Raw genomic sequence first — 20,921 nt, 5'->3', positions numbered from 1 at the left:
ATAATGGCTAATACAGTATAATCCAAAATTCTTTATTATCAATCTTCGTATTTATTGAAATAAGCAATTAGTTTTTGTTTATGGACAACCAACCAGAAGTAATACTTTACCTAAAAGCTCATTGCTATTTAAAACATGAAATTGCTGGGAGGTCATGTGGTGGCCACATCAGATTTTTTTATAATCCTGTGTTCAAAAATGGAATTTAAACTAGGCAGGAATGGATTGTTTAATGCTTTGCAAAAGATAGCTGTATTTTAAGAATTTAATTTTTCCCTTCCCCAGCTTATGCAGCCATACATGAATGATGACATTACACAATTGTATGATAAAATCATTTCGGATTTAGAACTGCTGCTGCACGGTATTATTGTTGTACCTGGCAATCCTCATGTAACTGCACTTCACAATTTACTAGAGGCTGTTCTTCATACTCGTCCTTCAAGGGAGATGCAATCTGCTGTTGGTTTATTGCAAAAGGTATGTGTTACGTTTTTCTATCACTATTTTTTTATCCTGCAATAAAAAAAAAATGTTGCTTTTGCATTAAAGCCATACCACACACGTTTAGCGTCATATTATCATGTTTTGTTTCCCCCCCCCCCACACACACACACACGCAGGTGCTTTTGGCTTGAAGTAGATAAAAGAAATGTTCTAAAATTTCTTGTATCTTCTAAAAGTAACTGTATGGGAAGAACAAAGAGTACAATTTTCTTCCTTCTCTGAATAAAGTGCTGATAATCGGAATAAACTTTTTAATAATCAATTTCCATATTTTTGTGCTGCCCACCAATTTTCACTTTGAGATTACTAGATATTAGCACATATCTCTCACATAATTATTCTAATCAACTGTTGCACTATAATTGACTTGAAGCAAGAGCTTTGGTTCACAAATCGCAATTAACACCACAAGTCAAAGATTCCCCACCCCTTTTTTTAGCTTGTGGACCCCCCATATATGCAAATATAATATTCCTAAATTAAATATTTGTAAAATATTAAAAGGTAATAATTATACAGTTCAACAGTAATTTAATTTTTATAACAACACTGATTCTGTTTACATTTAAATATTTATTCTATTTATATTATTTCATACATAACTGTTCACCTACCTGCAGTACCTAGTAAAGTGCTTCCCAGCCAGCCATACATTTCATTAGCTTTCTCTATAAGCCAGTGGATTTTAATATTTACTATTTGTGTTATTTTAAGCAGCAGAGGTTGAATATTGAAAAGGAAACTGTAAAAGTTTAAAAAATGTAAATAAATGAACTAAAAACTAATATTTTTTATCTTTTGGAGGGGACCCAGCGGTATCACTGCACATCCTAGGACCTGCCATTTCTCCTAGATGATTATGGAAATATGTAACATTCAATAACACAAATTTCATCACAATGGTACAGATTACTCACTGTAGAATAAAATTCCCTGTGACTGAATTAATTTTTCACTATTAATTGGTGCCTAAGTAATAATCTCTTCTAAAATTTTCAATGGATAGAATTCCCCCCCCCTCCCAGGAACTAAAGAAGATACCAGAGAATAAGAGTATTTTCTATCCGTGAATTTCTGGATTTTTCTATCACAATATTATTATTTTATTATGAATCCTTTAATTCATATTATGACCCCCCCCCCTGAAGCACAGTTTTTTTTTCTTGTGGACCGTCTCGAAGGTTGTATGGAGTCTGGTTGAGAAATGCTATCATAAGTGAATTGTGTGGTAATAGGGAAGAAGTGCTCAATATAAACTACATTTGTGTTCAGATTACCTTTTTGTCAGTGCATGAGCAAAGGCTGCAAAGCATTTGAGCTTCAAGTCGCATTTTAATTTTGTGAGGTGTTTAATTAAACATATTCTTTTCTTTTTTAACAGTATATTTTTCTTGAATATAAGCCGATTGTTCATCTCAGCAAATCCCAACTCTTGTAATCCATTGTAGTAAAGAAAAACCACTGTGATTAGATTACAAACATGGTTGCTGAAATTATAATTATAAAAATTATTATTGCCAAGAATGAAGCTAGTAACTGGTAACATCTGATCTGACAAAATACACCAAACCAAAAACATTTAAAAAAATGGCATGAATTGGTATGGCTTTTTCCTAAATATAAGCAAATAATTCCATACTTTTTCCCTCTTTTTGTGAAGTTATTTTTAAATTGTAATTATTTTTTAGACTGTTGAAAGTTTCTTAGAAGGCATGTCTCAACCCGCCAGTGATAGCGAAATAATGGTTCGCTTCAAAGAAGGTCATCTTATTGTTATGAAATCTTTGGGAGATAATCGAGTATATGGTAATCAGTGGACGAGTAAGCAAGTCACTCGGTGGTTGATTGAAAGTAGAGAAGAATGCCGCTACAATGTTGAGGCTGTAGATCTTTTAATCAGAAATCATTTGATTAACCTGCAAGCATATGATCTGCATCTAACTCAGGTAATAATTATACCATCTTTTTGTGCAATTAAATACATATAATTTTATAGCTACTGTCAAATTTTCATTAATTGAAAACTGCCTCCTATCAATTATAAAAATTGGGAATCCTCTGCCTTGCTTCGTTCTTACTTTGCTTGCGTGAATCATTCTGCTGCAATAGATGCCACTTAATATGATCATGGTTTTTATATAATTCCCGAAGGCCTTCCCATGTGTATATGAAAACTTCTAAAACATCTAACTCAGGTAATAATTATACCATCTTTTTGTGCAATTAAATACATATAATTTTATAGCTACTGTCAAATTTTCATTAATTGAAAACTGCCTCCTATCAATATCCAAAATATGTTGCCTAATGCTGTTAATATGATCAAAATATTATAAAGCTTTTTAAACTTCAATGAATTCATCAAACGAAAAGCAAAATCACCATATAGTCAAAATAGATTTTAAAAATTGTTATTAAGTAATGTAACAAAAAAATGTTTCCAGGTAAAGAATTAAATAGCCAAAGACATTAATTCTGATTTTAGCCGATCACTTATAACTAAATGAGAAAGCAAAGTTGGTTTTACATTGATTTTGAGTGTAGAGTGTAATCAGATGCAAATCTTCCTTCACAACAAAAAAATTGCTGCAGATTATCATGCAGAGATATAAACACATTTACGGCTGTTTTCTGAATATATTTGAGATATATACAGAGTGACAGATTGTTATATCTAAAGTTCCCTCTCTTAGATTACCAACCATATTTCTATAATTGCAAAATACCGTTCATCGCACGAAGTATCCACCAATTTCACTGCCAACAAAGGCATTGATTCAAAGAAAATGGAACATATAAAATGAAAAAACTGTTTTTTTGTTCTAATAGGTAGTAATTTGCTAATAACAGGAGTGCGTACTTTTACTCAGCCTGTTATTTATGATTTATATCCTAATTTGTTTTGCAGTATGAAACATCTGAACCTTTTATCTTTATTTTCTTGTAATATATCGTATTTTAACTCATTTACCATTCATTAGTCTTAAAATGTTAAGTGACATGTTTAAAGTTTGGGAAGTTATAGGTGGGAAATATAATTCTAAGTTTGTCTTGTATCCAGTTTTTAGAAACATTCATGGTAGAAAAAGTGTAGGAGTCAAAGTAATATATATTTATATGCAATTTGATGAATTGAATACATTTTGTTGATTCGTCATGACAGTGTATGAATCAAAGACATTATGATATTTATATGCGTTTGTGATGTTATGTCTCAAAAATTAATTAAATTTTAAAAAATTTTTAATTAGACAGAATTCAGTACATCCAAGCGAAGTTCTGTTAACTACTGTGCAAGCAAAAAGTATTTTTGATGGAAATACATTATCAGTTAACCCCTTCCTCCCCCCAAAATTGAGCAGAACAAAAGTACAGTCAAAAGTCGTTAATCTGGACTCGTCGGGACTTCAGCGATTCCGGATTATCGATTTTTCCGGATTATAGATCATCAGTTTAAGTCTGGTAAGATGGCATGCAGAAATTATAAAATTAAAAATATGAAACCGTAATTTATGAAATAAAGAACAATTATGATCTAAAGGGTATCAAAATTTACAAAAAAAAGCTTAATATTTATTTGTTTACTTTATTAAACATTTCTTTCAGTGTAAGTTGTTTAAGTTGCTTCGTTTCATGTGATAATACTTTCTCTTTAATTCTATTAAACAGACATAATTTCTTGTTCAGTTACAAAGTTCCGCTGTTCAAGTCCTATAATAGTTGTGTCTACCGACTAATTTGTCAATCGAAATTTTTTCCTTTTCAATAACCTCTGTCACTTTCTTCGCTATCGGAAGCGAATTATAATGACGAGGAATTTGATTTAAATCATATCAAAGACGGAGTACATCGAGATGAAATACTACATTTAGTAAGGAATTATAAGCCAAATAAAATAAAAACATCTACCTTGAAGATAAGGTTAGTGCTGACAGATCAACTTCCAGTTCATTGCGCGCCGCCACTGCGTTAAAGATAAACAAAGTTTAGATAAACAAACGTTAAAGTTTATATAAGTGGTTGCAAAAGTTAATAAAAAGTTTTTACGAAATCCTGCAAAATCAATGCATCATGCGAGTTCTGATTTCAATGTGCCTCATCTAATAATGTGGTTTGTGTTATGGAAATGTCTACAATTCCAACCACCTATCTTTCAGAAGGTGCTGGTGTTAAAACCTTCTGACAAAAATGTATTCCTAAACAAAGCAATTATTCTTATTACAAAAAATGGTTACTGAGAGTATTGAATTTGTTTTCAAATCTTTCAGCAAGATTCATATTACAGAGTAAATTTGCTCCATTTGTAGATCTTTTGGGGGTGCTACTTTTGTTTGTTTGTAACAGTAACAAAAATCATATAAAATTGGACTCGGAGTGGTTAAAATATAATCTATAAATTCTTGCCATAAAACTCGCATACTAATGCCAATTAATTTATGGGAAGCGGCACGTGGCCCACCATTTTGAGAACAACATAATATGTGATCTAAGACTGGCTGGAAGAATTTCTCATATAAAAGGCTTGGAAATAGTTGAATATGAAACCGTAATTTATGAAATAAAGAACAATTATGATCTAAAGGGTATCAAAATTTGCAAAAAGAAAAAGCTTAATATTTATTTGTTTACTTTATTAAACATTTCTTTCAATGTAAGTTGTTTAAGTTTTGCTTCGTTTCATGTGATAATACTTTCTCTTTAATTCTATAAACAGACATAATTTCTTGTTCAGTTAGAAAGTTCCGCTGTTCAAGTCCTATAATAGTTGTGTCTACCGACTAATTTGTCAATCGAAATTTTTTCCTTTTCAATAACCTCTGTCACTTTCTTCGCTATCGGAAGCGAATTATAATGACGAGGAATTTGATTTAAATCATATCAAAGACGGAGTACATCGAGATGAAATACTACATTTAGTAAGGAATTATAAGCCAAATAAAATAAAAACATCTACCTTGAAGATAAGGTTAGTGCTGACAGATCAACTTCCAGTTCATTGCGCGCCGCCACTGCGTTAAAGATAAACAAAGTTTAAATAAACAAACGTTAAAGTTTATATAAACAAATGTTAAAGTTTAAATAAACAAAGGATATGCCTTTATCTATTTTTTGTAGCAATTCCACCTTTTGTTTAATGAACTTCGAAACATACTTTCGCTTTGTAGATCCTTTACATATTAATAAATATATATCAGAAATTCTATTTGACATAATCGAAAGTTCAAGCTTACTTTTATAAAATTGCTCTAACAGTCTGCAAAAAATTATAGGCCGGATCCAATTCGAAAATTAAGGAACAGCGCAATCTGCAACATTAACTGGAATAGATAATTAGATAATTTTAGCTTAGCTTATACCGTCCGTTATGCATTAAACGTGCACTCGTAAACGTATTTTGCGCACGCACACAAGCATATTCGCAGCCGTAAAGGTCTTATGCGCATGCGTCTATTGACGCATGCGCAGAATGTTTGAAGCTTTGAGGTCCGGATTATGGGTGTCCGAATTAACGACTTTTGACTGTATTATTAAATTTTAGTAAGTTTCTTCTTTTGTTTATAGATAAATGTTGAGTTCCTCCTTTCTTAATTAAATATTAATTAATAAAAATCTTAAGGCCAGAGTTGTTATTTTTAGCAACTGGACTGAAAGATTTGTCACAGCTTTGTAGAGATGCATAACGAATATTAATAGAGACTTTCAAATCAAGTCTTTATAATTGCCATCTTCATTAAATTTTTAATATATAATGTATTCTTAGAATTTGTATATACTGCTGTGAACTATATCTATGTTTTAGTTTTACAAATTAGATATTTTAATTATCAAATTTAGAAATTAGATATGTTTAATTACCAGTTTTTAAAATGCACATTTCCTTATTCTTACTTTAAAAAATGAACTGTCGGTGGAAAGTTAATGGGGAATTTATATATATATATATATATATATGTATTATATTTTTATGTTTAGTCATGATAGCAGAGCAGCAAGATGGGATGAAGATGTTGATACCAAACTAAGTTCAGCTTTATTTCCAGGCACATTAAAATAATTCTTCGAAGACTATATATTTTTATCATAAACAATTATAATAATTTATTATTTACACAGATTAATGGGGTGATATCATTTTAAACAGGCAAGCAAAGCAACGTGGATTTTGGCATGGCAAAAGATAGAAGATGACACAGTTTATATATGAGCGGTACTTATACTAGGTACATGCAGAAAGTACTCTAAGCTATGATTGGTTAATTTTAGATTGTATATAATCATAGGAGAATCTCGAATTTGGGAGAACAGATAAATTTAGGTGGAGAGTGCCAAATCTAGAATTGTTAATCTTAAGGAGGTCGCCAATTATTTTTAAAGCAGCTATCGTATTTTGTTATATCTTACATGTTTATATGTACAGTATTAAGTCCGAAATCCGGACGTCCATTATCCAGAATGATCTAAAATCCAGACTTCAAAACCACCAACAACAACGTTTTATGTATGTATGTATTTAATAAAAATCAATGAAACTAAAACATCCACAAGAATGTAATGAGATTTAATACAAAATTTTCAAGTTTTTTGAAAAACAAAATATTTATTCAGATTTTGGAAAATAATCTGATATTTTTCTTTGCATTGTCTTTTTTAGCATCAGACTGTTGACAAACTGTTCAATGTCATCCATTTTGTTATTCATTTCACCATTGGAATCTGTATCTAAATAAACTATACATGCTTTTCATGATAGTCTTCATTTCGGATACGTGGGAAGAGGAGCTGCAGTATTAATTTCATTTTCGTTATCGGAATCTGCATCAGTGATATTTTTTTAGCTTTGAACAGACTCCAAAATGTCTTTGTCAGCCATAATTATTGCAACGAATTATTCCGATAATACAGTAGGATAGTCCAAAAGTACAGAAACTTTCTCACACATTTCATTAAGTGCCAGCTCAGTTTCAATATACTGCTCCTCCATTTTTTTTTTTTTTTTTTTTTTTTTTTTTTAAGCCAAAGAATCTGATACTTTTGAAAATCAGATATGAAGAAAACAGTTTTCATTCATCCTTGAGTCATTGAATTCCATGCAGAGTGCAATAGATTAAGAGACTGACATGCAGAGTGCAACATATGAACCAAACTCACAAATTTTTACTCGCACTGTGATGTACTTGTCACCGAATTCCAAAGCCAACTAATGAGAGATAAAATGTTTGTGTGGCATATGTAGCATAGATAAACAAAACTGGCTTGTGTCACAGGCTATTCCGGGGAAATTTCGAAGCCAAATTAGCTTCCTTTGTACGAAACATGTGAAACCACCTCCTCTTTCATTTCACACCCCATTTAAATCTTGCCTGTGAAGCTGGTGTTTTCCGTATTTTGTTCATGTCCAGAGAGAATATCTTTTTGTGTTAACCGATATTTCGTATTAAGAGTTTTCGCGTTACACATATTTTACTGTGTGTGTATGGGCATATTATATTGAAATATATAACTATATTGAGTAATTTTAATAGCCAATTTAATAAATATTCTTTTCTATTGTTCTTTCTTGTAGTCAATGGAGAATGGAATGAACATCATGGCTGTCCAATTTGCAATGCAGTTAGTTAAGTTGTATCTTTTGGATGAACGGCAGAATGCTATTGTAACTGAAGTAAGTGGTCTGGTTTTATAATTTGTATTTATAGCTGCTGGGCACTGTGTATTTCTGTTGGAGAAATCGGAAGTGGTTATGTAATTAATTTATTTAGATGAAGTACTTCTGATGTTAAAGTTATGACTGGGAATTCAGCTGTTCTTTGGGTAGGCATCTTTCAAAGTATGGATAGACCTTAGTAGATAAAATGTTTGGTACTTGTCTTCTTGCCTTGGTGAAAAACAACTGTTTACTGATCTGCTCATTGGAGAGAAAGAAATGTTAACTGTTATCAACGTGCACATGTGCAATTATTCTGTTTTGAAATATAGTGGTTTTTCATGTATGCCTGTAACTTATGTTTGTATTTGAATGATTTTCACTTTTAAAATAGAGCAGTTTTTCATTGCAAATATTTTATTACTTAATTTTTATATTGCATAACTATTTAATCTGCCATCAACTAAACATATGCTATAGTCTTCCCCCCCCCTAAGAAAAGTCATTTTTTCAACCAAGAAAATTGTGAAAATTGGCATAATATGTACTCATATGTTGGAAAAGAAAACGTTTACCAAGTAAGTTGTCCTTAATGATGTGTTTGAGGCATTATTAATGCAATTGCTATTATCCAGAAAAGAATTTCTAACAATTTCATTTACCACTATGTTTATATATGTTATTTTTTAATAAATTGCTAACATAACTGTATCAAATAAAATAATGAATAGAATTTTACTATTTATTAAATACTGTAATAAATCACAAAATATTAACTGAAAAAATAAATGCAAATTTTTATTTTAATGAATTCCTTCTATATCAGTGGTTCTCAACCCTTTTTTGCCCAAGTATTCCTTTCGCCATTGCTAGAATACCATGCATTTCCTCCTTTCCAAATCTTGAAAAAATATATGTATGCACTTATGTAGATTTGAAATATTTTCTAACATATTTTATAAATTAGCTTTACCCGCAACATCGCTTGCGTTGATGTCCTTAAATAAGTTTCAACTCTGCATGGATTTTAAAAATACACTCTGCATAAAATTTCAAAATAAAGAACATTCCAGCGCCTTAAAATGATAAAACAAAATTTTTTATTACACACAGTAAAATGTAAAGAATATAAATTGTAAATCCAATTTTTCAAGCAACAATAACAGAAATATATAACACGAATGAATAGATCTTTTAAAAAATACGAAATAGAACATTAAATATATCACGAAAGTTGAAATGTTGATAATTTTTTCAAGTCAGTAAGTTAATTAAAAGTTATCAATATTAAAATGATTTTCCACGTGTAAATCAGTGCACTTTGAATTTTTGCCAACCCAACGGTTGAACAGATACCGACTCCTTCCCCCCCCCCTCCATCGCTTTCGAATTGCAGGCTGTTAACAATAGCAAGCGGAGTATTGTTTCATATGTGATTAAGCAGAAAATAATTAAGCGGCCAAAAACAGTTACACCACCATTGGTTCTATCATTCAGAGCGCAACACAAGTTTCTAAATTTCAAGAAATTTGGATAATTAGATCAAAAGTTATAGTTTTTATCACCAATTTATTGGATCCAAGCGGGAAGACTCAAAAATCCTTAATGTCGCTATTGAGTCACATTCAAATTAGCGTTTTCAGAATTTTCAATTAATATCTCAGCTGATTAAGGTCATACAAAAATGAGAATAGTATCAATGGATTCCGACGAATTTTTTGAATCAGCGGATATATGTCTCGAAATTCAACTAATCGGCGTTCCATAGATATTTGTGAAAGTATAAATTGGCATGTAGCCAAATCCCTTTCATAGGGGAAACCCAACAAAGTAAGTGAAAAATGAAGGAAAAAGTAGTTTTTCATTAATATCTCGTCTAATTTAAGTCGAACGAAGACATTTTATAGCCTATAACCTTTTCTAATATATCAAAAATATTTTTTGAAAATTTCATGATGATCGGTTAAGTAATTAAGTCGTGAAAGCGTAACAAACAAACTCGCATTCGTATTTATAATATCAGTAAGGATTAAACAACCAAAAATATGGAAAATGTTCATAAATATCACAACTTGAATAAAAATAGTTTTTTATGTTTGTAAACTGAAACTAAGTACTTAACAACAAAATGAAAGGCTGGCCACATTTACCCCAGGAGGAGATTCTCTCTGGTTGAGAACTTCTGTTCTGTAGGTATATATTAAGTAACTTACTTTGTGTAAATATTGAAGTAGTTATTGTTTACCATAATCAGTTTCTTCATTGTGCATGCGTGTAACATTTAGCAAGAAATCACACTTTGTTAAGCCCAAATTGGAGCCCACCAGCGGCCGAGCAGTCACTGGTAGTTAGGTTCGAATCCCACGAACGGGCTGGCTGCATGGGTTTTTTCGTGATTTTCCCCGTGTGTAACGTGTATATGAGCCAGTTTCCCTTAGAAAGTCCTCCATGAAGGCATCCCTCCCCTTAGGCAGATAGCCCTAGTGTGCTTTGCCATAATTAAATACACCACCTTAAGCCCAAATTATGCCAGTACTGTTTTCTCTTGCCAAGGTAGCTAAGAACACAAGTACCAAATTCTTTATTTGGAATTTTTAATTCATGGTAATTCATATTCATTTCTGTTGCATGAAAAACTCAAGTTAACAGGTTAGTTAAGACATTAATGCACTGCAGAGTATTAAAAAGAGAAACCACAAATGTTTGAGTAAATAAAAAGTCAGCTGAATTTGGTGCATAAAATAATGATTTATCAGACTTTCCAAATAGCAAATGTTTTGTTTATTGAAAATAATTGACAAGGAAATATATATGTGTCAGAAAAATAATTTTAATATGTTAGAACAAAAATTTAAAATATTTCGTCCTTACAGGTTGATCTCTATAATACGGTGGAAACTTTAGCTCGTATAGCATCATTACCACGGCAACATCCAGATGGGTATGCAAATTTTATAATTTCTAACACAAACTAAAAGCTGCATATTTAATTTACACCCACTTTAATTTCATAATATCGGTTTTCATTTAATAATAAAATTAATAATTAACATTTAATAATAACTGATATCAGATTTGTTTCTTTAACATTCCCCCCCCCCTACTTTCGGCTTTCGTTGAATAGGCGCATGCTGCACCTTACTAGGTTTTTCGTTTTAGGTATTAATGTCATACCCTTTAGATCATAATTGTTCCGTATTTCATAAATTACGGTTTCATATTTTTAATTTTATAATTTCTGCATGCCATCTTACCAGATTTAAACTGATGATCTATAATCCGGAATCGCCGAAGTCCCGACGAGTCTGGATTAACAACTTTTGACTGTAATTAACATTTAATAATAGCAATATAATTTCATTTAATAATAACTGATATCAGATTTGTTTCTTTAACATCCCCCCCCTACTTTTGGCTTTCGTTAGGCGCATGCTGCACCTTACTATGTTTTTAAGTTTTTTGGTTTTAGGTATTAATGTCATAATTTCTTTTTTAACTTAATTTAAGAAAATAAACCTTCTGCTGAAGAAACAAAAAGGAAAAGAAAACTTTAAATTATGAATACACATCAGATGTAATATTTAATACAAATATCATAGTTTTCTTTTCAGCAGCCATGTTCTAATTCTCTTATTTAATGAACAATTTCAGTTGTGTTTTTCTTGCTGCATATTTGTTGACTGCATCTTATATTTAAAATATTTCGGAATGGCAGTTATGTACTCAGATGGGAGCTCAAACTCCAAATTATGTGCAACTCAATTTTTCTCTTAAAATATATCTAGTTTTTCATTCAGTGTTAAAGGATCTTAGTTAATATTTTTTAATTGAAATTAATATGTTTAACAGATAAATGCCGCTGTTTTCTTAAGAAAAGTTTAGATACTATTTCTAATATTAATTACATGTTCTAGTGAAATAAATTTTCAAATGCCTCCAATAACTAAAGTATGATTAGTTCAAATGATCCAGAGTATTGCAGAAGTACAGATTACTTTACGTTTAAGGTTTCAATAGAAGTGACTTGGATCATATGACCTGAATGGCCTGGAGATAATTTCAGATTATGACTTTAGAAGAATTGCAAAGAAAATAGACTATTTGTTCAAGGGAGGTTTAACTTATGTAATATTTTCGATAATTGAGTTAAAAAAATTTGGTTCATGATATATTATGGCAGTGATCTCAAATTCAAATTGTCTGTGGGTCAAATGCACAATCTGAAAGCAGCTGAAAAGCCAAATTTTGTCAAAATCTTATTTTATTTATTACAAAATGAAACTTTTTTACCAAAGCAAATTTTTTAGTAAATTTAAAATTGTAATTTTAAAATATTTATTTAAACATTCATAAGCAGTAATAATAATAATAATGCAAGGGGAAAAAATTCCAATTTATATTTATTTTCTGTTCTGGAATATAAGATTAGCATCTGAAAGCTAAATTTGCAGACATTATTTCAAATAATTCTTGTCCATTCTTCAATAAATGTTGAATTAACCGCTAAATAAATTATTTAAACTAAAACTAAACAAATAACAAACACTTTCTGAGTGGGATTAGACTGAGAATAAATAAAGCCAATGTATTATCTTTTATTATTATTATAGGGTTTTTTATAGTGAATGGGATAAAAAGAATAGCATTGTAGGTAATTGATTTATTAAGTCAAAACAAGTTAATTCTGAAACTACAATTATACAAGTTTTGTCTGGCAACAGCAAAAAAAAAAAAAAAAAGTCTAGTTACAAAGTCGCTCCTAGAAGCACTGTTAATCAAATGGCATCATCCATGCAGTAGAAAGCATACTGTGATTTGGAATGCACTGAAATACCATCGTTTATTGTCATACAAAAACATTTGGGCTTGAAAAAGAACCACTACATCATCACACCGTCAAACAGTGGGTGAAGCAGTTTCAGGTAGATAAAGACTGGTAGTAAAAGAAAACAAATCAAGGACGAATAGCAGCCAAAATCAAAGTGGTTGCAAAAGTTAATAAAAAGTTTTTACGAAATCCTGCAAAATCAATGCATCATGCGAGTTCTGATTTCAGTGTGCCTCATCTAATAATGTGGTTTGTGTTATGGAAATGTCTACAATTCCAACCACCTATCTTTCAGAAGGTGCTGGTGTTAAAACCTTCTGACAAAAATGTATTCCTAAACAAAGCAATTATTCTTATTACAAAAAATGGTTACTGAGAGTATTGAATTTGTTTTCAAATCTTTCAGCAAGATTCATATTACAGAGTAAATTTGCTCCATTTGTAGATCTTTTGGGGGTGCTACTTTTGTTTGTTTGTAACAGTAACAAAAATCATATAAAATTGGACTCGGAGTGGTTAAAATATAATCTATAAATTCTTGCCATAAAACTCGCATACTAATGCCAATTAATTTATGGGAAGCGGCACGTGGCCCACCATTTTGAGAACAACATAATATGTGATCTAAGACTGGCTGGAAGAATTTCTCATATAAAAGGCTTGGAAATAGTTTTATGGCAATTTTTTTACTTTTATATATATATATCAAGCCTGATTTCATTTGATAATTTTAGTAAGCTAAAAAAGGTGTTTAAAGGATTATTAAAAAATACTTTTATTAACAATTGTTCAAATATTTTTTTTAAGCTAGCAATTTTTCTTTTAGTGAATTCTTTAGAAAAATAGTCGCAGTTATGAATCTTAACTCAGTTCCAACAACAGTTTTAAACCCAGCTGACCAAAAGCAGTAGATCATATAGTATATGATTTCTGAATCTAGAAGAAGTTAGCTTTAGTTTCAACAGGTTTAGTTGAGAAGGTCCCCCCCCCCTTTTCATCTTATGCCCGATCGCCACCCATTTATCATTTGTGAGTGATACAAGCTGTGTATAAACAACGCTTATAATCTATATTTATATAAACGTTTTACATTTTTAAAATGCTGATATTTTTAGAAGTTACGGTAAAAGTAGTTTAACGTAAAATTTCATTTATTTCAGCTTAGTACAACTTTTAGAGATGCTTCGAAATACTGGGGAACCTGCTTTTTTAGATCGTACAACTGGGGGAGGTCCAATGTCTATGATGTATTCTGGAATAACACAAGCAAGAGAATTCGATGATCCACCAGGTCTTTCCGAAAAAACTGAGTTCCTGTTGCGAGAATGGGTGAACATGTACCACGCTCCTAATGCTGGAAGGGATAGTACTAAAGCATTTTCGCTCTTTGTTCATCAGGTTTGTAATCATATGAATTTGCTGAGAACTTCCTTTTTAATGTAGAGATAATAATATTAGCATCTGTCAATAGCTTTCAAATATGCATTAGAAAAACCTAGAAAAATTTTGAAACATTATGAGAAAATTAGAAGTAAGAATTAAAGTCAATGCAGTCACTCTGGATGTTTTTATAATCTTAGCTTTTGAACAGTGTTAAGCTTTTTTTTTTTTTAAAATATTAATCCTACATTGTGTATTTTTTAATTTTGATAGCAGTATGTAAACATGAAGGTTAATTTGAATTCATAAACACCATATGTTGCATCAGGTTCTTCTATTTACAATAAAATTAATGTAAAATTCCTTACCTGCTGCGTCTTCAGTGTTCGCGACGCCAGGTTCTAATAATCACGTTTTCCAGTAAGAGTTTCTATTAGAAGTAACAGGCCATCTTGTCTTTTACTTATTTATTCAAATAAAACACTAATATACACTATTTACAAGGTAGGTGATAATTATTTTAAGACGGTACATTTTAATTGTTTTCTGAGTCTGAAGTTTCGTCTTTACGCTCCTCAGAGCGGTTCCAAATCTAGCTTCGTTCTCAGAACTTGCTTAGAGAAAAAGAAGAGATGCCCGCCATCTAGTGGCAAGAATGGGACATTCTCCCACCTTTTGATTTTACCTCGATAAGATGGAAAAATCAAAACAAAATTTATCAATAATCAAACAAAAATTCAAGTACAACTTTCACAAATATGAAAAGTAACTAATGCTCTAAAATTAATACTTACAAAGAAGTAGTACACATCTAAACATTTTCTGCATTACATTCATACCATATCCAGATAACATGTTTCAATTGACTACTGTTAGGACAATTAAATTTCTAAAACACTGAAAAGAAACAAAAATTAAAATAACAATTTAAAAATATGTAACAGGTTTTACAGTTTTACATCCATATCTAGTTTGATAGTTCATACACTGTCGCACTTATCGGCAGAGTTCTTTCTTTTCATGGTGAAGTCACTAAACAAGTTAGGTCTATCAAGTTCGAGAGGATAATTACGTTTCACAGGTCTTAAGAGTTATCCCGTTGCAGTTTTCACTTTGACAACACATACTTCGTTGTCTTTCCCAGAATATATTTCTACAACACGACCTACTGGCCAATCTATTCTCTTGTTGTCGCTGCCGACAAACACCAAGTCATTTTTGTTGATAGTCCGAGTAGATCGTTGCACTGGGATAGCTAAATATTCATCACGAAATCTTTTGCGAAAGTGTTCTCTTAAGTTCTGCAAGAACTTGTATCTTTTTGTCAGATTGGTGATATCCAGGTAGTCTAAGTCTGGCACTCCGACGTCGTGCACATCTTGTAGAAACATTGAAGGAGTTAGTGCCGTAAGATTATTTGGATCTTCTGAAAGGTACGTAAGGGGTCTTGAGTTAATCACTGATTCGATATCACAAAGTATAGTCAACATTTCCTCGTAAGAGACACAGGACTTTCCGAGAACATTTCTCAACATCTTCTTCACGGTTTGTACCAACCTCTCCCACCAACCGCCCCGCCATGAAGCAGTTGGGGGATTAAACTTCCACTGTACTCTCATACTAGTTGAATGACATTCTATTTCCTTCCAATCTATCGATCTTAACACATTTTCAGCCAATCGGGGCCCTCCCACCATTTAACTACTAAACGTTGTTTGGCGGTGCAACCTCTTGATGGGAGGTCAGCTGGATTTTTTGTTCCAGCAATGTGTTTCCACATTTTTGGATCCGTCAGTTTCCTAATCTCCCTGATTATGTTTTCCACAAAGACAGCCCAGACAATCTCTTCCATGTCAAAACTGTTGTAGAATTTGTCCAAAAATGCATTTCCACATTTTGCCATTGTAAACCATTTAAAACAGAAGAGCATAGTCTGGCACCTATCGTGGCAGCTATCAATTCCAGACGAGGGATCGTAATAGATTTCACGGGAACTACTCTAGACTTCGATGCCAGCAGATGAACTTCAACTCCAGAATTCGTCACAGTTCTCAAGAAAACTGCAGCAGCATACACATTGGCATCACAGAAGGTGTGAATGCTGCAGAACTTCTTTGTCCTTTCTGGAATGTATCCAAAGTAGGAGGGATATTTCTTTTAAGAGAAAAAGGCTTTTATATCAATTCACAAAATTTTGTTTTGTACTCTCATCGACTTCAGTATCCCAAGAAATTCCTGTTTTCCATAAGTTCTGCAACAATATTTTAGGATACAAGAGAACAGGACTCACAATTCCAATAGGATCAAATATTTTGTGTGTTACGGCGAGAATTGTTCTCTTTGTTATTATATCCATTTCAAAATCTTCTAGCCAATTCGCCCACCAGCGGCTGAGCGGTAAAGTCACTGAACACTGGTAGTTCAGTCGAGGTTCGAATCCCGCGAACGGGCTGTCTGCATGGGCGTTTTCATGGTTTTCCCCATGTGTAACGTGTATACAAGCCAGTTTCCCTTAGAAAGTCCTCAACGAAATCATCCCTCCCCTTAGGCAGATAGCCCTAGTGTGCTTTGCCATAATTAAATACACCAACACCTTCTAGTCAATTCAGATTCAAAGTTAAATTATCTTTCTGAGAGTTCCATAACAGACCCAATACGGGTGAAATAGTTTCCTGTTTCAAGTTATCTACGTTATGTAACCAACCTCGAAGATTAAACTTTCCTTCATACATTATTTCTCGAGATTTTTCGATGAACTGGATCATCTGTGATTCTTTGTCAAAACTGGCAACAACGTTATCTACGTAGAAGCTGCGCGAAAGTTTAGCTGTCATCTCCGTATCATAATGAAGAATTTTTCATGTACTTTTGTAGATGGAATTCTATAACAGCTGCCAAAAGGAAAGGACTACTCTTAACCCCAAATACTACTCTAGTATGACGAAATATTTTCGTTTTCTTTTCTTCCACATCATTTCACCAGAAAAACCGAAGCCAGTCTCTATCTTGAGGCTTTACACTGATCTGTAAGAAAGCCTTCTCAGTGTCTGCTATAGCAGAAAACTTGCCTTCCCGAAATCTCAACAAAAGAGAAGGAATTAGTTCTATCAAATTTGGTCCACTCTTCAAACACTGATTTAGAGAAGTAGACGATTGTTTCCTCGCAGATGCATCAAACACCGGTCGAATTGGTGTTGAGCTATTTTCTTTAATCACCGGTCTATGTGGCAAATAATGTCCATAGTCAACCGCTATATTTTCTTTAACTTCTTCGATCACTCCTAAGTTACACCAGTCATTAAAATCTGCATTGTATGAAGAAAATAAATTTTGAGATAGAAGTTTCTGAAAGGTAGATTGTAGGTGTTTTAAAGCTAAATCCTTGTGGGTGGAGAGTGGTACATGATTCTCCGCCCACGGAAGTGCGACTTCATAACACCCCTTTTTGTTTAGAGATACAGAATTTTGGAACTGTAATTTTGCTTGCAAAACCCTTTCCTCTCTAGCCTTCTTTGTAACTGGATCTGTTATTCCGATAACATCAAGCCTCCACATTTCTGACAGCGTGGCATCAGAAATATGTAAAGATAACGAAAGCATGGAAAAGGAATTTTCTATTTCATAATTGTCAGTTTCTCTTTCCCTATGACTGTCCACCCAAGTCTTGTACTTACAGCAACTAATCTTCCCCAAGGAAGAGCTTTGATTTTACCTGTAAATAAATTTGCAGCAACATATGCCCCTAACAAGAAATGAATCTCATGGGGGTTCTCCTGGAATAATCTGTAATTTCCATTTTCAGAAACATCACTGACGTAAATTCCTCTTCTTCTAAGTTCCCCAATCCAGTGTATATTTTTGAGTTTAGGGACTGAAGAACATATTTTTCTTTCATCCAATACATTGATTTTGCAATTATACCGTTTATCTATGCTACCTAATTTTATTCTATAACGTTTATGTTTTTCCGAAACTTCTATGCCACCGAAAAGTCTGTGGGTTGCACTTTGTTCACCCAAGCTTCTTAATTGTAACCTTTCTGCTGCATACCTGCGTAAGTCTGAGTTTTGACTTCTGGTGTCAATTAGCGCACAAACAAATTGGTTATTCCCTCTTCCATATATGTGAACAACTAAAGTTTGCATATATACTTCTGAACATCCTGCTTGATTTGAAAGTACTTTATTTTCTATCTCTTCGTCTTTTTTAATTTTCGAAACCTCGACAGAAGGATTTTGTTTATCACTCGTAATAGTTGCATGTTGTTTTTTACAAGTAGAACGAGTTATTTTTGTTCTGCAATTTCGTGCTAAATGATGTGGTTTTAGACATTTATAGCAAACACATTTTTTTCTTAAAATGTCCCTTTTTTCATGTAATGATAAGTCTGAAATGGAACTACAGTCATAAATCTTGTGAAATTGATTACAGAAGACGCAATTCATATTTTCCTCCCTGCATTCGGATTTTGTAAACAAATCTGTAGCGATCAGAATCTTCGGTTTATTATGTCTATTTGTGATACCACGTGCGCTTTTCGTTGCGGGGGGGGAGGAGACTGTCGCCGATCGGATACTTTTTGCTGCTGCGAAACCATTGACCTTGTGCGTTCGCGGGATGAAAGCTCTGCGTCTAAAAATGACATTAAATCTTTTATGTTATAATCGGTGCCAACATTTTGTTTTCTATGAAATTCAAGCGTTATTTCTGAAGGCAATAACTTCAAAATCATCGGACACAGCAAAGCGCTGTAAGATTCCGATACAACATGTAACGCTTCGAGACGTCTAATCTGTGTTTGTACTTTATCATACAAGTTACGAAATGTTTTTATGTCATTCGCATATTTTAATGATTCAACATTCAGCAAATTATTCATGTGTGCATTAATAAGAATGTCTCTCCTTCCAAAACGGTCGTGTAAGATTTGAATTGCTGAATCATAATGTTTTGGCGATAACAGAAGTCCTTGAACGCAACTAGCAGCTGTTCCTCCTAAGCTAGCAGCTTTCAGGTAATTAAATTTGTCTACTTTGTTCAATGATTCGTTATTATGTATAAAGGACTCAAAACTATTCCAAAAAGTAAGCCATTGACTAATGTTTCCATGAACTACGGGAATCGAAAGTTTTGGTAATTTAACATTAGCTGTATCTTTTATATTTTGCTGAGTGTTTGATGCATTTAAGTCATTATCCTGGACCGAAACTGCTGAAATCCTCTCACTTAAGTCATGATTAAGTTCCTTTATCCATTTCTTAAGCCTGAATTTCTATAACGTTATCTTCTCGCGATATTGTTCTGTAATTTCGAATTCATCTACACTCAGAATTGGTTCAACTTCTACATCGGCATTAGATAGTGTTTCGGTTTTAGCATTAAGCTGTTCTAAAAATTCTTCCAGCTCATTAATACTAACTTCAGATTTATTTAATTCACTTTCGATTTTCCTATTTTGTAACGGCAGTTCTTAAGATACTTCTTTTCTTTTTTAATTTATCTACTTTTTCTTCTGCCATTATATTCTTAGATTCAAACACTTACACAAAATATACATCTCATGAAAAAGAATTATTTAACTCTTACTTAGAAAACAAAATTGTTCTTCTGCTGAATACTTCAAGAACAAGTCTTAAAATCTTCAATTTTAATATTCAGCTTTTGAATTCACTTTATTAGAACTTTTCAAAAAACCTGGCGTCCCTGTTCGGGCACCATAAAAATGTTGCATCAGGTTCTTCTATTTACAATAAAATTAATGTAAAATTCCTTACCTGCTGCATCTTCAGTGTTTGCGGTGCCAGGTTCTAATAATCACGTTTTCCAGTAAGAGTTTCTATTAGAAGTAACAGGCCATCTTGTCTTTTACTTATTTATTCAAATAAAACACTAATATACACTATTTACGAGGTAGGTGATAATTATTTTAAGACAGTACATTTTAATTGTTTTCTGAATCTGAAGTTTCGTCTTTACACTCCTCAGAGCGGTTCCAAATCTAGTTTCGTTCTCAAAACTCAATTAGTGAAAAAGAAAAGGAAGATATGCCCTACCATCTATCTAGTGGCAAAAATGGGACACTATATATTCCTGTGCAGGTTCTTATCTTCATTTGGCTTAAAATATTTCTTTAATGTTGATAACATCGATACTGTAAATATTAGTGATGGGATGTATATGGTATTAACTGTAATTTATTAAAACATTTACCATATTTTCATCAGTTTACATATGTACATTGAAAACTGTAACAGCAGAGTTGCCACACTACCTGGAAAACCAAAAAAAAAAAATTGGGGAATTCGAAAATTGACAATAAAATTGTGGATTTAAGTATTTTAATCAAAATCGAGAAAAGTCTGGGAATTTCATACGGTGATCCGAAAAAGTGATTTGTGCACTAACATTGAAATCGTTCACTTTCTTGGCGAATTATGTATCACATGAACAACATTCGGGCAGCTGGCATACAGCCAATTTTCGCAGTTGTCATATCTTTTAGAAAATTATCTTTTAACCTTTTCACGTGGGCTCGAAAAATAGTTGTGTTTCTTCACTGAT

General features: G+C 32.4%; 1 protein-coding gene across 1 annotated transcript in view; it reads left to right on the top strand.

Moving 5' to 3' along the window:
• Window positions 1-20,921, top strand: part of Not1 (CCR4-NOT transcription complex subunit 1) — a gene marked incomplete at its 5' end in the record, with an annotated part of 130,106 nt that overhangs the window by 40,087 nt on the left and 69,098 nt on the right. Inside the window, 5 exon segments of the mRNA XM_085825142.1 lie at window positions 286-480; window positions 2,196-2,453; window positions 8,072-8,170; window positions 11,026-11,093; window positions 14,141-14,378. Coding sequence (XP_085681268.1) covers window positions 286-480; window positions 2,196-2,453; window positions 8,072-8,170; window positions 11,026-11,093; window positions 14,141-14,378 — 858 coding nt within the window.

This window comes from Stegodyphus dumicola, chromosome 10 (assembly GCF_044657685.1).
Source record: "Stegodyphus dumicola isolate Sdum_Otavi_A_Nest chromosome 10, ASM4465768v1".
Classification (NCBI taxonomy): domain Eukaryota; kingdom Metazoa; phylum Arthropoda; class Arachnida; order Araneae; family Eresidae; genus Stegodyphus; species Stegodyphus dumicola.
The sequence above is the reverse complement of the archived record's forward strand: the minus strand, read 5'-3'. Positions and strand labels throughout refer to the sequence as shown.